General features: G+C 46.8%; 8 protein-coding genes across 8 annotated transcripts; 3 read left to right on the forward strand and 5 right to left on the reverse strand.

Moving 5' to 3' along the window:
- Positions 1-682: 682 nt before the first annotated feature.
- On the reverse strand, positions 683-2275 carry N7516_002711 (uncharacterized protein; the record flags this gene model as incomplete). The annotated part of the gene is made up of 1 exon (XM_057215431.1): positions 683-2275. One exon carries the CDS (start codon positions 2273-2275, stop codon positions 683-685), a length of 1593 nt encoding a protein of 530 aa, XP_057077314.1.
- Positions 2276-2682: 407 nt separating this feature from the next.
- N7516_002712 (Zn(II)2Cys6 transcription factor domain-containing protein) lies at positions 2683-3843 on the forward strand (the record flags this gene model as incomplete). The annotated part of the gene is made up of 2 exons (XM_057215432.1): positions 2683-2722; positions 2774-3843. The coding sequence occupies 2 exons, from the start codon at positions 2683-2685 to the stop codon at positions 3841-3843; spliced, it is 1110 nt and encodes a 369-aa protein (XP_057077315.1).
- A 163-nt stretch (positions 3844-4006) lies between these two features.
- On the reverse strand, positions 4007-5761 carry N7516_002713 (TPR domain protein; the record flags this gene model as incomplete). Its single annotated transcript, XM_057215433.1, has 1 exon — positions 4007-5761. The coding sequence occupies one exon, from the start codon at positions 5759-5761 to the stop codon at positions 4007-4009; it is 1755 nt and encodes a 584-aa protein (XP_057077316.1).
- Positions 5762-6098: 337 nt separating this feature from the next.
- N7516_002714 (uncharacterized protein) lies at positions 6099-8218 on the reverse strand (the record flags this gene model as incomplete). Its single annotated transcript, XM_057215434.1, has 9 exons — positions 6099-6414; positions 6486-6725; positions 6802-7030; positions 7090-7157; positions 7213-7306; positions 7388-7475; positions 7537-7701; positions 7765-7866; positions 7919-8218. 9 exons carry the CDS (start codon positions 8216-8218, stop codon positions 6099-6101), a joined length of 1602 nt encoding a protein of 533 aa, XP_057077317.1.
- Positions 8219-9032: 814 nt separating this feature from the next.
- Positions 9033-10366, forward strand: N7516_002715 (uncharacterized protein; the record flags this gene model as incomplete). The annotated part of the gene is made up of 4 exons (XM_057215435.1): positions 9033-9120; positions 9222-9323; positions 9385-9545; positions 9605-10366. 4 exons carry the CDS (start codon positions 9033-9035, stop codon positions 10364-10366), a joined length of 1113 nt encoding a protein of 370 aa, XP_057077318.1.
- Positions 10367-11574: 1208 nt separating this feature from the next.
- N7516_002716 (serine hydrolase domain-containing protein) lies at positions 11575-12643 on the reverse strand (the record flags this gene model as incomplete). The annotated part of the gene is made up of 2 exons (XM_057215436.1): positions 11575-12361; positions 12411-12643. Coding segments are annotated over 2 exons (1020 nt in total), but the record flags the coding sequence as incomplete, so codon positions are not given.
- A 1130-nt stretch (positions 12644-13773) lies between these two features.
- On the reverse strand, positions 13774-15515 carry N7516_002717 (peroxidase family protein; the record flags this gene model as incomplete). The annotated part of the gene is made up of 6 exons (XM_057215437.1): positions 13774-14167; positions 14227-14401; positions 14469-14789; positions 14846-14995; positions 15131-15247; positions 15302-15515. The coding sequence occupies 6 exons, from the start codon at positions 15513-15515 to the stop codon at positions 13774-13776; spliced, it is 1371 nt and encodes a 456-aa protein (XP_057077320.1).
- A 1313-nt stretch (positions 15516-16828) lies between these two features.
- On the forward strand, positions 16829-18509 carry N7516_002718 (putative integral membrane protein; the record flags this gene model as incomplete). The annotated part of the gene is made up of 7 exons (XM_057215438.1): positions 16829-16927; positions 16990-17125; positions 17182-17457; positions 17521-17588; positions 17653-18035; positions 18092-18159; positions 18223-18509. 7 exons carry the CDS (start codon positions 16829-16831, stop codon positions 18507-18509), a joined length of 1317 nt encoding a protein of 438 aa, XP_057077321.1.
- Between the last annotated feature and the right edge of the window lie 1456 nt (positions 18510-19965).

The raw sequence follows: 19965 nt of genomic DNA on the forward strand, positions 1-19965 counted from the left end.
CCGAGAGGTTCATCCAGAGCGCTGTGGATTTTCTTGAGGATGTGGGGGAACAAGCTAAGGTCTACCAGGACCAGATCGCTAAGAAGACCAATCAGACTCAGGAGAAACTGGAGCGGAAGATAGCTACTCTGGGTGGATTTGGTCCAGTCCGCGCCGTCGGAGTATTTGGTGAACAATCATCCCACGCATGCATGTTTCCCATTTGCAGTTTGTTATTTGCTACAGACTGAGCATAGTTTAGATGGTTTAACAGGGTATACAAACCCCTGAATTTCCAGTTTAATCAATGAATGATTCTTCCTCTGCTTTCCCCCCTACTGTAGTACTACATTCCGCTTGAGTTGCTGTAGTGGAAAGGAGAGCAGAAAAAGAGGAGGGGCAAAAAAAACGCTATTCGTATGATCTTCGCCTCAAAATTCACAAGTATACCTTTCACCGCACGGGCTGAATGTCTACATGGACTTCCCTGAAAAAAAAAAAAACCGAGTAAAGCGGCGAGTCGCCCACACCAGATCCGCAGGCGCTAGGTAGCCACCACATTGCACAAAATGGTGTCGGGTTCCAGTTCAGATAGCCCTGGCACTTCCCGAGGTCTCAAGTTACGATTATATGATTTCTAGTTATAGGGGCTAGCAAGAGAAGAGGGAGAGTGTTAACTGCCGAGAGAGAAGAAATCAAGCGATCAGTTCAAGAGGCTAGAGGCCCGCGAGTCCCGCACAACGTGGAAACAAGCGACCCCATCGTTTGCCAGTTGTGCGACAAGCCCATATTCCCAGTCAAGATACCCTTGCATATCCTTACTGGCGTTGCTTGTTCCTTCATACGGCCTTTTATACACGTCAATTGGCTGCGAAATCCACCGTGCTTCGGTCTCGAGGGGATGGCCGGCAGCTACCCAGGCACTTGTCCCTCCCGCCAAATAGAAAACTTCTCTGGAGACGGAGTTCCGTGCGTCTTCGATATTCATGAGGGCAACATCACCATCGGGTGAGGTTAGCACGATAGGGCCGTCACCGTTTATAACTTTCAGATCTCGGGCAATTTCCGGTCCAGAAGCAAACCATGCCCCCGGAATGTGGCCCTTGTGGTAGGTCGGACTGCGGGCAAGGTCGATGACAGTGGCTCCTGCGAGATTTTGAAGGTCATTGATTGTGATAGCGCCATTCTTTGAAGGATTCCACAAAGGTACTTCAGGCCATGGAAGCCCATCTGGTACTTGGGATTGTTCTTCAAAGACATGCACCTCCCATCCGAGTTGTACGAGCCAGCTGGCTGTCGTGCGCGCTCGCACACCATCCGTGTCGTATAGAACAATGCGACCTCCTCGAACGCCAATCCATTCGTCGGTGGCTTGTACCAATTGACCACCAGGGGCATTGGAGAAGCCGATCGGGTGTCCAAGGGCGTACTCTTCCGGGTCTCTCACGTCCAGCAGGTACAAAGTGCGATCTTCCAACTCCGCGGTAAATCGAGTGAGCTGATTGCCATCAATAAAAGAGACCCCGACGTGATTCGCCCAGGATTCAGCATATTGCCGTGCCTTTTGCGATGCCTCGACCGAAGGACTTGGGACCCGTTCCGTCTTTTTGGTCTCCAATTCCAGACCCTCCAATGTCCACCCGATCGTCCCATTTCGGAGCGCGACCACCTTATTCGGGATCCCAGAATTGATCAAAGATTGAGTTCCAACAATACTGCGCGTTCGACCTGCACAGTTGACGATGACTGTGGTGTCCGGAGAGGGAACAGCCTCAAAAAAGCGATACAAAAGTTCACCCCCGGGACAGCTGCGGCCATGGGGGATACTCATGGTATTATACTCCACAAAACGTCTAGCATCCAATACAACCACATCAGCTTCGCTCGCCAGAACATCCTTCACATCTCGCGCAGATAAGGATGGGGTGTGATTAATGGATTCGACGAGCTCGCCAAACGCCTTAGATGGCACATTGACATCGCGATATACCTCACCCACGAGCGCGTAGCCAGAAAGCCCGCCTTTCAAGATGGCAACGTCCCGATACCCAAGGGCTGATATCCGGGTGGTAGCACGATCTGCATAACCTTCGCCGTCGTCGTAGACAACAATCGGAGCCGACAGTCGAGGAACCAACGGAGGCAACTTCTTCTCGATCTCTGAGACTGGCACACTTAGTGCGAATAGAGGGTGGGACTCGGAATAGGGGCCTTCTTCGCGGACGTCGAGGAGAGCAATTTCACGTTGGGTTATCCAATGCTGGCGCAACTCGCGTGCGGTTATATATTTCGCCATTTCGCAGTTCAGATCCCGGAATAACTGATTCTCTGATTATTTGAGATTGGGAAGGAAAGAACCGATCGAAATAACGAACGGAGCGATCTTGCACGATATCTCGGGTGTTTTTTCTCGGAGGTTTTTGGATGAACCCGCAACTCACGACAGTCCCAAACATTGATATTCAGAAGCACACGCTATCCTTACGGTTTTGTTATTTTCTATTGATGCATTTCATTATTATTCCTGATTTTGAATGATGCATAGAATCTGTTGCTCAAGACGCTGCTGTACCCCGCTCGAAGCTCGGTTGACGCCATCTCAGCGCAGGATGACCAATCGTGCGATTCCACCTGGTGGACATCAACTCCCCGACCTCGGGCCTTGTCTTGCTTGTTAGATCAAACTGATACATTCAACAGAGTATGAACCCCACACGACAGCGAAATTCCTGCGAAGCATGCCGTAAGTCGAGCCGTCCTCCATTTCCTTGAATGCGTAGCTAATGATATATAGGGGCCCGAAAGCTCAGGTGCTCAGGCGAAAAGAGCGGTTGCTCTCGTTGCCGGGGATTAACATTGACATGTAAATTCAAAGACAAAGGAGCGCCTGGAAGGCCGAGAAAGCGTGCACGACAAGAAGAACCAGATCATCATTTGGTCGACGGCGAGGAACAAATAGGATCGTCAAGCTCCTCTCACTTATCGCCTATTGTTTCTCAGTCGCCTTTTGGCCCTCACGAGGCCGGCAATATGCTAATGGCAGCCGGCGAATTCGACTCATTACCATACGAGCTATCAGGGAACTGCGGATTCGATTCCTCCCACTGGGAGATGCTGGGGAACGGCGATATGTGTTCCTTTCCCCTTGGGTTATTGCACACATCCCGCCATAACGCATTACACGACCCTGAAATACCTCCAATAGCCTTAGATCCATACATCTCTCCCATGTCATTCTCACAGTCTTGTAAATGCGACGAAGAGGTCTCCGATCTAGTTCGGAATCTAAGCTGCGCGGATATGTCACACGATATTATTCCGGTGCTTCGAACAGGCGTCTCACTCACAGAGCGACTACTGATCTGTCCTATGTGCTATGATGTGTCAAAACCACCGCGATTAACGGTCCAAAATGTGCTTCTCATCGGCCAGCTCATGCTCGAAGTAACAGCCGGCTACCAAAAGTACATCCGATGGCTGGATAAACACTGCACTGAACTCGACTCCAAAAGTGAGACTAGAACGGTCTATCTTGACTCCGGACTTGGAGTTCCATCAGAACTAAATTTGCAAATCGGCGGCGAGAAACTCAGAGATCTCGTGGTGCACGGCCTCCAGACAGATGCCGAACGGCTTTTCGTGCTGGGCAAACAGTTTGCGCAGCGACAACGCAATCGCCATATGGTTGGCCACGAAACTTGTCCTAATTCTGAAGGTCGTTGTCGGAGTAAGGAGGATGCTGTTAATCACGACCCGCTCGATCTATGCCCGCATGATCCAATAGCCCGGAAATTGGTCCCTTGTTTCCGTATCGTTGATGAGGTTCGCGGGATGATCAAGCAAGTTGCAGATGCCGTTGTGTGATACCCCGTGTTTATGACATATTATTTTCAGTGTGGTTTTGAAGATCATGAGGGGCAGACATTACATTCGGTGTTTCTTTCGGTGCCCCGATCTATCTCATGTCCTTCTACGTGTCTTGAACAAGAAGCCAACAAGACAGTATTGATTTAATCAAAGAGTTCATCTAACCCTTACACGTTGACCCAACACTGTGGCAACCATTCACTTTAGGCTTCCCACAAGACGAAGGCAATTTCCCAAGCCGGCAAAAGCATGAAGAAGTGATCTCAACATCTGCCTCCACAAGAGCAAGGGAAAGTTGTTTGTTGATAATATTTGCCTCCGCATGGCGACCTAAAAGCCCAAGGCACTCGTGGTAGCCATGCAAAGCCCAAACGTTATTCGGGTGTTGATGGGCGCGTTTGGGTGTTGGAGACAACCCCAAATCTTCAGCATAGGCCTGGGCAGCCTGTTCAACTCTACCCTGTTCCAATGAGAGGGCTGCATATGGATGCCGGGCAGGAAGCATCCACCCCCATGGCTCTGCGAAAGGCAGCTCGTCTTCCAGAGTAATTGCTTCCAGTAATCTGGAGAATGCTTCCTCATAATTCCCTCTTCTATACTCGATTTCGCCATCCAGCATGGAAGATGCAACCTTGAGAATGTCGGTGATTTTATTCGGGAAGTCGAGGCGTGTAGGAGGGACGAGCGTGGAAGCAATCTTGAAAAGTTCCCGTTCTTTGTCGGCTTCCTCGAGCTGAGACGTAGCCGCATACGCGATGGCCTTTCCATAGTGTCTCATAACATTCGTGACACAATATAGATCCTTATCTTTGAGCGGGTCGAGCTTCTTGAGTTCTTCCCACATCCCAAAGCGAATAAGCACATGGACTCTGACAGCCTTGAAAAATTCCATCCAGTTTGCAAGTGCAGGCGTTTCGACGCGGAGGATTTCTTCCGTGATAGTCGCCTCCATTCGATCCGTCGCGGACAACGCAGCTTTAGATTTTCCACTGAGCATGGCAGCGTAGATGAGAGAATGATAGTCGTGTAGACGGTAGTAACTGTAGAATGTCAAGCCGCCATTCTGCTCAAAGTATCTGTCATCTGCGAGGGTCGCTTTCAGATTGTATTCCACTGCGCGGCGATAATCGCCCACAAGAACATCAATGTGAGCAGGCATGTGGAAAGTGTGGCCTGTATCGGGAAAGATTTCCCGGATCATCTCTGCTGCCGGCAGAGCAGCCTCAGGAGTGGCCGACATTTCCATCAAGTGGATATACATATGCGCGGGACCAGGATGGAATTCGACTTTCGGCATCTTCAGAGCGCGATCAAGTAGATCTTTCACTTCGAAAACCGGGGATGAGGGTATCGGGAGCCCCGTGGAGGCATCATATAACTTTCGCGGAGCACAATTCATCAGTGCATCAGCGAAGAGTGTGACAATGTCGAAATCTTCGCGACCGAAATCTATATACACCTCTCTCATAGCATCGGCGTACGCTCGACTACACCCGGCGAGATCCCTACTTGGGTCATCGTTGGGGTAACGTTCTGCAAGAGCCTTGATGAGCGCTTGCTCCCAATCCGATGCATTGCATGCCCGCCTCAACGCTTCTTGGGAAAATATATAACACTGTTTGATCGCATTCAGCCGGTCTCTTTCATCGAACAGTGTCCATGTCTTGTTGTAATTGGAGCCTGAGCAGAATGATATTCCCCAATAGGCCATGGCGCAGTTCTCGTCGTGCGCAATTATCTGCTTGTAGCAGGTAATTGCTTCATCGTGATTAAAGCAATATGTCCAGACAAGTGCTCTGTTGAACCATATCTGGGCTTGCTGGGAATTGGTGCTGACCTTGCGACCGAATGTGCCCAAATCAAAGTAGGGGTCGCTAGAAGCTCTTGCGGGTGGCTGGGCGTCAGCAATGTCCATTGTGCAAGTTAGATGGGCCGTGGAACAACTATGCTGTGTTCAGAAACCGTTCTGCAAATAAGAAATAATGTCGAATCTAAAATAGCACATGAAGAAGTTCCCACAAATTATGAGGGGTATGTATGGAGTCGGAGGGTTTTTATTAGCGGCGGATAGATCGCTGACCTCTCGGACCTTTTTATTTGGAAGCGCATGATGCGGAGTAATTGAACGTTGGGGTAAATAACATCATTTTTAAAGAAGAACTTACATGCAGGGTCCAGATTTGGGCTTTGGTCTATGAGCTACAACTTGTATACAGGGGCGGCCGCAATATATCTCTCAGTAGGGTTCTCCTTTAACGATTCTTCAAGTCATTGTCCACAACATCCTCCAAGATAGTCTCGCCTCTTTTTTCAGCCGCAACTTTAGCTAGCTTCAACCGCCTTGTATCACGCTCTGTATCCTGAGTTACCCACCATGTTATCACCGTCAAGATCGCGCAAGTGCCCACAAGACCCATAGCTACAGAGAATGGCACTGTGTAGTCTGGTGCGTACTTGCTTTGGAACAACTGCGGGCCGATAGCACCACCAATCTGGCCATAGCTGTTGACGAATCCGATAGAGAAGGCAGATCCCGTGGCCCGGGAGGTTGTTTGTACACGCCACGGCCTATCAGATTGTGAGCTATAACTATACATAAACACCCCATTGGGGTTCGCGGTAGGATATAAGAAACTTACCACATGACAGGATACCATCCTGAAGTCAAGGCATTTCCGATCAGGGTTACCGCGTAAATTGCACCATTGCTTGGATGAGCAACAAAGACGCCGTAGCAGACTAGGATGATGAGAAGGAAGGTGAGTGGGTACAATGGCCGGGGAATCCGGCTGCGATCTGCTGTAATTCCCGTGACCGCAATAAACAGGAGACCGCAGACTGTGATAGGGATATTGAGGAGTTGGGCTTGAGCAATACTCCTTATAGACTGTCAGTAATGCTCGTTGAAGTCATGCTTGTCTCTCCAACTGAATGCGGAGGGGTTATATAACTTACGTGTAACCGAGGTTAGCAATGACTGTTGATTGGTAGAAAGTGACGCCGTTGGTTCCAACAGTAAATGTAGCCCAAATGGCTGTAAATAGCCACAACCTGCGATCTTTCAGTGAGTCGATAACCTCACGTAGCTGAAAGTGTTGCTCGCTTGCACGAGGAGCATTAGATGGTAGTCGAGCCTGGATAAACTTCTTCTCCCGTTCAGTCAACCATTTGGCTGTCTCGGGAACTATATCGCATTTTCTCATATTAGCATCTGTGTTGTGAGAGCAAAAAAAGGACCCTTACAGTCTGGGAGCAGCAACCAAATCACAACGGAGAAAAGAACGGTCGCAATGCCTTCTGAGAGGAACAACCTAGAATAATTTTAGCATGTATTGAAGAAGAGGAGTGGATATAAAATTTACTTACCATTGCCATCCGGAAAGTCCCCCTGCGCCAGATACGGTGTCAAACGCATAGGCAAGAAGACCACCGAAAATACCAGAGACATTTCCACAAATATCTTTATATTAATTGTAAGTAAAGTTTCATGCAGCTTTCATGCAGCGCGAGTTGTTTTGGGGGCAGATCTTGTGCAGCTTACAAAAGTAGAGTAGTCGCAAGGACATCTCGTCCGGGCGATACCAGTAAGTCATCTGGAGAATAACACCAGGAAATTGTCCAGCTTCGGCCTGTTGCGGGGTTAATGTATTTTATCCTCACATAATGGGACTTATTGAGGCGGTAACTTACTACACCTAGCAAGAACCGTGTCGCATACAAGCCGCCCTTATTCTTCACGGCAGCATTGCACATGAGAGCGATACCCCAACTCAGCATAATCCTTGACTGCCATTTTGAGGGAGAGCATCTCTTGAGCAGTAAATTTGAGGGTGCTTCTAACACAATGTATGGGACCTAGGACGTTCGTTATTAGCGACATGTCGCCGCCCCTAAGTCGGGACTTCGTCAAAATCTTACATAGTAAAGGACATTCACAAGGTTGTACTCGTTGGATGTAGTTCCGAGCTGCGTCATTATATTCCGATCCGTTCCCTTGTTCATGATCCGAGCATTGGATGCCTGCGAGGCTGTAAGTTCTTTTGTACATCCTGGATGGACTGTTCATACGCACATTGTGGCTGTCCAGGTTCTTGAACATAAATATAAGCGAACAAAGCGTCATCAACCGCCAGTCAATCTTGCGTAGTAACTTTTTCTCTTCTTCCGCCGTGAGCAGTGTCCTACCACTCATAAGCTCTGGGTCGTAGCCATCGATGCTTTCCTGGCTTGATGAGGTCTCGGCGAGAGCTTCACCACGTCTGGCAAAATGGAGATCATGATCGGCATTGCTTTCATTGGTGGAAGTAATATCAGTGGCTGTGGTTTTACCCAGGTCTTTAGATGAAGTGCGTCCATGCTCTTCGTCTGCCATCGTCGCAACGTTGCTTTCGGCAGTACAGTGTTAAAATATCACTTTTGACAGTAGGTTAAAAGCGACCACCATTACTAGATATCAATGTCTCTCCTTTATTAGTTCGGAAACCCTCCGAGAAACATTATCGAAGCTTAGACCAAGCTCCAAACCTAGTACAACAAAGATTGTATCATAGTCCACAAGTATTGCAATTTAGATGGCCTAGGCCATACTATTATTGAGTCTGTAAATATAACATCTACGCAGTAGGATTCAAATCTAGAGGGCGACATCCTATTCGAATATTTCGGGAACAATCCGTTAGTCTCTTCAGTTATTCTCTCCCGGCGGGAATTCAGTCAAGTCGAGTAGTTAATATATTCCAGTTAACTAAGCACCCTTGCTGAATAAATCATTAGTCATTTTGCAGCATCTTCCAATATAATAGCTGGAAATAATCTGAATGGAGTGAAGTCGTGTATCACGGCAGAGTTCCTGATCACGCAAACGGAGGATATCATGATGAGATCTGAAATCCCACGTGGCGTAAAGTGGAGATCTACCTACATTCGCACTCATAATTTCACTCTGGATATCAACCTTGTGGGTTGTTAGTAGAATAGAGCTCGAAATTGCCCGATTGGAATAGATCAACAATAAGACCAAGGGTCAGTCCCGAAACTGATGTGAAGCCAAGGATATCGCAATATTGATAAACCCCCCAATTTCTCCCGTATAGTGATACGATTGTCTCCATAATAAAACTGTTTTACTCCAATTTACTGTGACGGTATTTATTTTGCAAATTTTGTCCAAATCTCTTGCATTAACTATGGCAACTTTGGCCCAACCTCCAGGCCCAGTTCCTACAGGATCCGATATCCCGACGTACAGTCAGGTTCCAGAGACTTCTTTTGATCGTAAGTTGTTGGAGTCCTCCATTCATGCTCTACCGTATAGCTGTGGAATTTGGTAACCCCTGTACTTGAAATAACATGGCTAATATGCGATTTGTATATAGTGGACTGGGCGGATCTTGCCACCTTGGATCTGTCTCTGTTTGACCAACCTGGTGGTAAAGACCGGCTAGCCAAGCAGCTCTTCGAGGCTATCCAGAACATAGGTCAGTAGTATATGGTTCGAATTGCCTACTTCCCATACTTGTCATACTTATCTGGCTTTAGGCTTCTTTTATATTACCAACTTCGGCCTCTCACAGGAAGACGTTGATCGACAATTCTCTATTGGCAAGGAGATATTCAAGCTCCCAGTAGAAGAGAAACTCAAATTCCGCGCGGAACTTGAAAAAGGCGGCTACAATGGCTACAAGCCAATGGGTCTGCGGGTAAGTCGAAAATCGATAATATGGGGCAAAAGAAGATCATCTCTAATATATTAGCTTAGGAAATCAGTGCGGGTGTTTATGACAACACAGAAATCTACAACATCCCCAAATTTATCCCAGCCCTCGAGCTTCCCCAACCAGACATTGTGAATCACAATCGTCCCATCATCGAGGGCTTCGCACGCCATATTCATGACCGAATTGTAGCCAAGCTTCTCACGCTATTCGCCATTATCCTCGAGCTACCAGAGGACTATTTCCTGAAGGTGCATCGCTATGATGAGAGGAGCGACTGCCACCTACGATACATGAAGTACCACCAACGTACAGCCGAAGAAAATGAGAAGGCCGCCGGGATTTGGTCCAAGGGTCATACCGACTTTGGCAGCTTGACCTTGCTCTTCCGCCAACCCGTTGCTGCACTCCAAGTTCGCACACCGGAGGGCGAGTGGAAGTGGGTCAAGCCGTATCCTGGGAGCATCACGGTTAATCTTGCGGACTCGCTCCATTTCCTCACCAACGGTTTCCTCAAAAGCAGCATTCACCGTGTAGTTGCACCGCCGCCAGATCAGAGGAACGTAGATCGTCTAGGTGTCTTGTACTTTGTTCGACCGGAGGATAGTCTCGAACTGCGGCCGGTTGTGAGTGAGGTGCTGCATCGTCTAGGATATGATCAGACGACTGATAATAGTGCGGTTGGTATCACTGCTGGTGAGTGGGTTAAGGCAAGAGTGGCCAAGGGGGTTGACAAAGGTGTGGCTCGGAGTGAAGTTGGAGATCAACCTATTATTGGCGGAGTAGTAGCTAAGTATTATGATTAGATTATGTATATAGTTGTGCTTTTGTTTTGATCTTTTGATCACGTGTATGCTTTATGCTGTATGTTTTTGGGTGTCAACCTCTTAATGACCGGCCTTGACACAAAACAATTTCTTCCATCTCCCTACTCACTTCTCTTCAACCTTCTTGACTCCCTTTGTCATATATCATCCAAATCCTAAAGGTCATAGCAATGGCCAACTCTATCCCCTCTTGCGGCTAATGAGTGGCACGATCGCTAGATTTGGGACATTTGAGTACCAACTTGAGCGAACTCGATTCATTCGACTTCCAAAAATAGCTGAATGGAGACTTGATGTACGTCAACAATATTCCCAATAGAACAAGATACCTTGCTAATCGCAAAAGTGGGCGCTTCTGTCCTTATGATACAGCCCTAGGTTGAGATTCGCGCAGTCTGTCGGGGCTCGACTTAAAAGCCACAAAGCGGTTTCTACCCATAGTATACCATCAAACAATTACTCTATCACTCTTTTACATCCCTGCTTCGAGGGTCGTTAGAACAAGCTGTGGGAATAAATACGGCGTCTTTTCCACTAGACTATAACAAAAACCTCGGTTCCTGTTTAGGGCCTAGGGAGGCCATATCCCAGTCTGACACAAGCATACCTGGAGCGATCGACATGCCAAGAGGTTGTACGAATAGTAGCATGGATCATGCACGATGCCACTGGAAACTTTTCACTTTCGTTCGTCAATCAGATTAGACTAGTTATGTGTCTTATCAAACATGTTATTTTAACCAGTTTTTATATATGTCTGGTTATCTCCTATGACCACTATGAGATGTTCTTGGCAGCTTGTCCTAGTAGCACGTCTCAGCTTACGACCAGTGCGCTATTCGACCGCGGGACGGTTTGCCCCTAAGATATTTTCACGAAATCACCCGATCGACTCTTTATAACCTAAGGGGCGATAGTGCTAGGATCTAGATTGTATTGAGTTGAAAAGATAGAGGATAATTGTATCTATATGGGATTGTCAGAACTTAGGGGTGAGACGGAGGATATCGTCGATGGAGAGTGAGCCTTATACTCGTAACAACCATCTCTTTTCCGCAGCTTGGGCTCAGACATAGCTAATGAACGTCGCAGAGCTGGTACGTAGAGTAATTATATGCAGAAACAAAACAATCACCGAATTCGATATATGACGATGAATGAAGTATTGTTGAGAGCTTGCCGGCCCGTTAGACTCTAGGAAGAGTAACACGTAATGCCCGAAGGGATAAGCTCGTTGCATCCCCATCATGATCAAGTGCGAATTCAAACTCTGGGAGACCAACGTTGCCATACACCATGGAATCTAGCAACATCCAGGAGAAGCAGGAGCCAACAATGGGCCCAGCATCTTCCGAGACACTAAGGCTATAAATAACAGCTAAGAAGGAGGTCCGCCCCGGAGTCTCAAGACCACTAGGCTGTAGACGAATGCTTATCGGAGAGCCATCTGTGACTCCTTGCAAAGTCATCAAAGTCTCGATCATGTCGACCGAGTTGCTCGTCCATGCTGAGACTACCAATCCAGCCCCTTCATCGGCCGTGAGGGTGATGGAGGAATTGGAGGAGCTGCTCATCAAGGCATATGTGCCCCCAAAGCGTTTAAGGGCTTGGTCTTTGGCTACTTCATCAAGCGCGGTAAGCATGATATCGGCAACCATCTCCCCGATTGTGGATGTCATTGCGTGTGAATTATCACCGGCTACTAAAACCGTGAAGCCGGTATTGTGATCTGGTGAAAGGGCGATAAAACTGGAGTACAGTCCGATATCCCCAGCCTTGGTGTATAGGTCGACCCGACGAGGTGTCAAAAATGTATAGATTTCCCAGGGGGCGCCCACGGAATGTTGTAGGGATGAGGTGTGTGTTACCGGCTTCAGCCACCTTCTTGTCACGGCAGGGTCAACAAGGGCGCTGGAAAGAACGGCACGGCTGAATATAGCCATATCCTTCGCGGAAGAGAAAATGTTTCCAGCACTAGTAATGTGTAAGCTATGGGTACATCAGCGGGCTTATTGGTGCTCACGGAGATTCATCGCCAAACTCATAATCAAACCAACTGAAAGTTTCATTGGAGGGAATCACCGCGAAGCTGGGATCGGGGACGTGAAGGTAAGATCGAGTCAAGTTGAGTGGTTTGATCAGGCGGTCCAATAATATGTCTTCATAGTCGGCTTTTGCGATTGACTCCAATATATATCCCAGAATTTGGTATCCTGCGTTCGAGTATATCGGTGTCTGTGAGGTCGACGTCAAGGGACCTAATAGACCATGTTAGGGACATATCTAGGTTCAGCGGAATCACAAACTCGTCGCTATGTACGGATGGCATATGGGAACGAATTTTCTCTAATTTATGGCACTCGGAGTCCGTGGTGGTCAGGTAAATTAATTTAAACCCCTGCTACTCCTGTAACGAAAAGACAAGAGCTATTGGATCGCGTTCGTTGTCCGAGCACTGATCGTCTGTTGAGTGATTGTCCATATTGGCTTCGCAAGGGCTCTTGGGCTACGCTTCCTAGTCATGTTAGGCAAAGTTAGGTCGGCCTGCCATTTGCAACGACTCATCCTTATATAAATTCGCTTCCAACTGGGAGCGGCAATGACCTGGAGGATGCAAACCCGTGGCCGGGATTATATTCAGGTTACCACATGTAGCTAGTCATACCACATCTCTTCTACTCGGAAATCTAATTGGACTTGTCATATTTCTCAGTCTCTCTGTCGTTAGTTAACTTCTTCAACAATCAACCTCACGTCAACGTAGACCTCTCCTAACAGTACTAAATCGAAGAAGCCAAATTTATTCTGATGTTATCACAGGGACAAGAGACGCCAAGCTCAGAGTACTCAATCAGTTGTTATACCTATGAGATCAGACTGTTCCGCCCTACTCAGATTTATAGATTCCTCTCTTTCCTGCTCCTCCTCATAAACTCTACTTAATATATAGCCTGGATTGTAAATACATACAGGTACTACTAAAGAATTCAAGAAATAAAAAATGGGGCTCAGCCGGGAATCGAACCCGGGACCTCATCTAAATTAGGTAATTTCTTGCGAAATCAGAGATTTCTCCCGAAAGATGAATTATCCCACTAAACCACTGAGCCGCATAGCGGATATTTTGACACTTCTGCCATCATCACACAAATCCTGGAATTACTAATGCAGACAACCACCCGTGGACCACAACTATATGCAGATCATCATACAATACTAACCTGTATAACCTTCCATGCTCCTAAATTCCCAATTTTAAGGATCTGTGCTTCCCTAAATCTATATGTGCTAGTGCCTAGTGTCTTAGAGCAGCCCCGCCTAACTACATATACCCATTTCAGCTTTTCACGTAAAGACAAGTGGAACTTGGTTGACAAAATATCCTACTATAAAACAGATGAGATTGCTTGATAATTTATAGTACCGCCCATCCCAGTAAGCCCAGAATATCTAAAGCGAACGTTTGCTCTTCCGAGCGCCGGGGAAGTCGTCTTGAAGCGCCTCCCATAGCGGCTTCCCCCAACTTGAAGATCTTGGAATGCCGGACAGGTAAAGTTGAGCAAAGGCACAGCGAGAATATTGGTGACAAACTCCAACGGCTTAGCTACGGCCGAGTATATCCCAGCAAGCGCGTTGGGGCTGGCAAACTTCAACACTTCAGTCACAAAGCACAGCAAATTATTATCTTTCAGTAAGCCAGCCAAGTTCAAGACACCACCTGTTAAATCACCTAGATCAACTCCGGCAAAGCTGTCTACTTCGCCCACATTGCCTCCGATGCTGTATTCAGATTATTGTTAGAAGCTGGTTGATATAGGGGATTTGACACGGGCTCTTACCTGCCAAGCTCCGGATATCTCGATATGAAGCCAATGATGTCCACGTTGAGTGAGATGAGTCCATAGTCCACAGGCGTCTTGTACCAGTTCTCGGGTATTCTTTCCCAGCCTTCGCGGTAAGTGAGATTATGTTCCGGACCGTAAATGCCATAGAAATTCCGGAGGTGGCTCTTAGCTAAGATGGCGCGTTAGCAAATATCGCATAAACCAGTCGCATTCAACGATCTATTGCATCAACTTACTCAGCGTTCCTTCTGGATTTTCAGTCGAGTGATTTCGAAACAGTCGACCTGAGAAAATATAACCGGCGTTGCGAGCAATGAGCCCAGTTACAGGTCCGTAGTAGAAATCCGGGTTTGTATGGATAGTTTGATCCATACGGATCTTTGCGCGTTCGGCCATGAGACTCATATCGTAAGTGCCGTCGGAAGACATATTATACCAAGTCATAAATTTGCTCATATTCAGTGTCCAGCTGTTGCCCGTAACGTAGAGATCGTCTCGCGTGTTGGAGGAGTCTGCTTCGATAAAGTTGTGTGAGCCAATCAGGCCCTGGGGTTCGCCTGCAGGTAATGTTAGCAGTCGATAAAGATCTGCAACCAAGTAAAGATGCTCTAACCGAGAACACCGCCCAAGTTATTTAGGAGGTTGTTAACGCCAGTATCGGGACCCCCGATGGAGAAACTGGGATCGAGAGACAGCACGTCCCCAGTCCATATAGTACCCATGATCGCGAGGATCGTAGCCAAGTCAACGCCCATGCCGTAGACTATAGAATAAATGTTAGAATATGTGGCATCAGTACTTCCATGGGGCAATTGTACCTTTGTTGATCGCGGCAACCACATTTACGAACTTTTTCACGTTTAGATTAGGAGTCGTCAGTTAGACAGGAATAACATACCGATACTACTCCGCTCCGGGATGTATCCATGGTTTGCGAGTGCATTGAGGCCGGGACAGGGGCCTCGCTGGTCACCGTTCTCGAAGTCCGGGGGCTGGAACGTATGTTCGCCGGTAACTAGAGTTATTTCGTTACAAATTGTGACAGTATAAGAGGAAGCTTGTGACGTACTATCAACAGGCGATTTCATCAAATTGAATAGAAACCGCTTTTCATGTTCCGTCTTCGGCTTGCCCTGGTCCTGGGTTTGTGCATATGGGCAAGGCTTGTGCATGTCTCGATGCCCTGAGTGGCCATCGTAGCCGTTTATCGACCCCGGGAAGGCCGATACTAGATTAATGAGCGAGAGTGGCCAGAGCAACAGCCCTGTAGTAAAGATGCGCATGATGAAGGAAGGTGTTGGTCGTCCACTAGAAATGCCAGTTTCCCCTTGGAATGGAAGGAATGATCATATAACAAGTGACTAACACTGTTTTTGAACAGTGGAGCCATGTCTCCCTGATATTCCGCGACAATTACGTGCCAAGGTAAATCTGCGAGTTGTACTCCGTACTCATGCTGATAAATGATGATCCTGTGAATGGCCGGACTTAGCGACGGAGTCCACTGTACAATACATTTAATTATGGCCCAAAGGAGTACATTGTGGAAACAACTCGGCAGCTTTACGGTAGTCATTACCACTGCGAATAGTACGGTACAAGCCCCTGATTTCTGTATGGTCATCCACTAACTATAATATCGCGGGTTGGGTTATAAATATATTTGTAAGTTGATGTTGATCAGACCTGAATTGGGAATGTTGGAAAGCTCTTGTGGCGGACACGAATCTTAGCGCACGCCTCGCCATGAAGTTAAATCTTAGTTCAATGACAGCGCCGATCGCAGTCCTGGGCCTTTAAGCTACAACGTACATATCTGTAAAAAGTGGGTGTAGATCTTAAACATTCAAAGCGATCTTTCCTTCAGGCGGCAGGACTGTAGACCCACTACGGATAATATTCGGATGTTCTCCATGGGGTCTAAGCGACAATCGACCAGAACGGCCATTTTCCCGGAGCCTGTCCCGCCTGTGGGTCTTTCTAGAGACTATTAGGGGAATAGAACCCAGAAACCCGTTCCGAGTGGGTGGAGTGCTCAAAAGCCGAAGTTAAACCAGCGACTTGTCAAGCTCTGTGGTTTGCTGGATGAACGCGAAAACGGTATTTGAGGACTCTAAAATGTCTATAGCTGGGGAAAGCCTCGTACAAGTGCAGATCCCAATTTTCCAAATCAGCCACCATTTCCACAAGAGCCAACTTCTCGATGGATCCCAAAAGACGTCCAAGGTTTCTATGAACTGAGTACCTGTGTCTTTTACATTGGGAACTTCTGAAGCTGTATGTGGTAGACTAATTCCAGACCACGATATGATGCTTGGCAGGGAGCTGAAATAGTGCCTGAAATGCTGAACAGCAGATCTGGCACCCAAACACCCGAATAGGTAAGTTTCCAGCGAGGACAAACGCGGCACTTCAACTTAAGGTGTTTATGCGCTAAAATTCCCAACGGAGAGGCAGAACAACTCTTATATCCTAGCCAAGGGATCGTCATGCATCTCATAAGGTTAGATTCTCCTGACTCGTCTGATCAAATTCGGCCCATGTCTTCTCTATCAGTCTCTTGATAGCGAATGCATCCTTCCCTGCAAACTTCACCATGCGTTTCTTCAGTACAGCAGCTCTCGCGGCCGCCTTGTTTGCAACAACTGTGATAGCAGGGATGGAACAGATGGCGGCCGTTTTACCCTCGTGTGCGGTAAGTAGTCCAGTGTTTCTGTCCCTCTTTTGGCGCGAACTCATAACACTAACCCTTCAAAGCTGGATTGTATGATGACTTCAGTGTCACAATCGTCCTGTGAGCCAACCGACCAGCGATGTCTATGCAAGGATGCACATTACACAGCTGTTCTCCAGAAATGCGTTGTTTCTAGTTGCACAATTCGAGAATCTCTGAGTGAGTTAATGGTTTCATCTTTCATCCCACTAGTCCTCACTGCTGACATACATAAGCTACAAAAAATGTTACAACATCGGCGTGCGGGGTCCCTATCCGGGACCACACAAAGATTGTTTCTTATGCCGGGGTTGGAGGTGGAATTGTAGCCCTTATCGCTTTCATTCTCCGGATGCTGGCTCGATTGAGCTGCTGTGGTGGTATTTTTGGCGCGGATGATTGGACAATGGTATTGACAATGGTATACACGGCCCTCCCCTTAGCTCGAACCGAATTGTCTTCTTACTGGAAATTGGCAGGTTTTACTCATTCCCCTTTCAGCACTATCGGTCGTCTGTATGGCTCCCTTTGCAGTTGGTTGAACGCACCTTCACTCGACTAACCGTTCTGCATAGTGGCCAATGCAGGTTTAGGAAAGGATATGTGGACCCTTCCTTTCGACAACATCACCCATATTCTTTATGTGAGTACTACTATAAGCCCTGGCTTCATACGGTTGCCAATGCGAATTTGTCTAATTACGCTAGGTCTATTTTTGGGATGAATTGCTCTATCTAAGCATTCTCCCGCTGACTAAGATATCAATTTGCTGTTTCTACCTTCGTATCTTCCCTAGTCGGGCGTTCCGGACAGCAACTTACGTGGCAATTGCACTCAATGTGTGCTACTTGGTTGCCTTTGTCTTGATTTCGGTGTTCCAGTGTCGACCTCTACCCGGAGCGTGGCACCGCTGGGATGGAGAGGAGAACTATAAGTGCAACCATATCAACGCACAAGGCTGGGCAGCAGCAGTTCTCAACATGATTCTTGATATATTTGTCATGGTGCTTCCACTCCGCCAGATATACCATTTAAACCTTTCAGTGAAACGAAAGTCATATGTGATATGCATGTTTAGCCTGGGTATTTTGTGCGCTTCCCCTCCCAGCCTATTCCTCAATTCCATTGACTAACTCATGGGCTCAGTGTCACCCTTGTCAGCATCCTTCGGCTCAATTCACTCATTCACTTTGCTTCCACCACTAACCTAACATGTGAGTATTCCTTCTCTTTCTCTTTCCTCTTTCGATGTGTGCAATTTTATTGACATCTCTAAGGGGATTACGTGACAGTTGGATATTGGAGTACCATCGAATGCCATGTTGGCGTTATATGTGCGTGTCTGCCTGCCATTAGATCCTTATTACGTCGTGTATCCCCCAGACTCTTTGGCGATACAGAGCCAGTCAAATCATCATATGCCATGAACTCTCATTCCCGTGGGAATGGATCTCGATCCGCCGGTATCCCTGCGCAGAGCAAGAGTGCTGGTCGGGAATTCTACCCACTTGATGAGGTGGATACCTCTGACGAAGCCCGGCTACATCACCCCTACCCGGTGTAGTTTAAGGGTCAAAATGGGAGTCTCTTCTTACAACATTGTACATGGGGAAATGTCTTTAATTTATTTCACTCCATTTCATTTCAATCTTTGTATTTATTTATTCACAGTTATTATATTACTGGGTCTCACAACAGAAATGATGTTTCTCTTTGATATATGTACTTTTTAAATATGTATTCAACATAATCAAGCATGATAAAACTCTAGTTATTCAGAAGTGTCATACCCCTTTTTCATTAAATTAAACCCATATAATATAAGAGAATATCTCAGCAGGTGTTAGTGAATTTGGAGCAAAGCAAGATAGCGTCGCTATATCCCCGGTTCTACAACCACAATAAGGGGGTTTAGCCAGACATGGAGTAATTCTTTACATGTTTTGTAACCGAAGAGTGGAGCTATTCCCAGCTGGCTAGGCCTAAGTCTCATATCCAGTACTCCGTATAGCCGTGCCAAGCGCCCAACACCAGGGGACCTGGTGTTGGTGCGACCCAGCAGATACCCATTTTTCACCAGATACCTAATCTACAATTTTATATATCTTTTGTATGGCTTACCCATACAAAAGGTACTTAGATACCCCGTAAACATAACATGTATTTTCTCAGCACTCGAACTAGTAAGGGAAGATATAGGAAGATATATATAATATAAAGGAGTCTATATTATTTAACCAAACTTTGGTAAGGAATATTAAGTATACTAAAATAAAGAAAGTACCTAACTAGTTATTTCTACTATATAACTAACCTTCATATAGTGTCATTTTAAAATTATTATTCTTCTTTTATATTAGATGCTAAGAATTTACACTACCATTAAACTAATTAAGCTAGACTTTTAATATATATTCGTATACTTTCTATTACTTTAGCTAGTTCGAGTGCTGAGAAAATACATGTTACAACATATGTTTACGGGCTGTCTAGGTACCCTTTATATTGGTAAGTCATACAAAAGATACATAAAATTGTAGATTGGGTATCTGCTGGGGCGCACCAACAACCAGAACGGTTGTTGGGCGGCTAAATATCAGATCAATTTACTCCGTAGTTTCCCCGATAAAGTGGCTTGGAAGTATGTACTCCGTATGCCCCCCCGAAAGTCTAAACTAGGGGGCGTAGCTTCTCCGTCAGACTGGTGGCTGTTAGGCGATCGGCATGTTAAACGGGATGGAGAAGACGCTAGGAGATCGGCACGAATAGAGAAGATTTAGAACATATTGATTGGCCAGTCAGTCCCACAAGCCAAAGGTATCAACGTATATCACTTTGCCAAGACACGGCTTCGTTCAGACCTAGTTCAATACGAGCGAGAGCCATTCCTAAGTACGGAGTACGACATACGGAGTATAGGATAGTCTATTACCAGGGCTGCATTGGCATCGTGTCGCGGGATAGATATCCATGCATGATACAGGCTAATTTGGAAAGTGGAAGCTTATGTCGATCACTTT

The sequence above is a fragment of the Penicillium verrucosum genome (assembly GCF_028828655.1).
Source record: "Penicillium verrucosum strain IBT 35672 chromosome Unknown utg000001l_segment0_segment0, whole genome shotgun sequence".
Taxonomy (NCBI): Eukaryota; Fungi; Ascomycota; class Eurotiomycetes; order Eurotiales; family Aspergillaceae; genus Penicillium; species Penicillium verrucosum.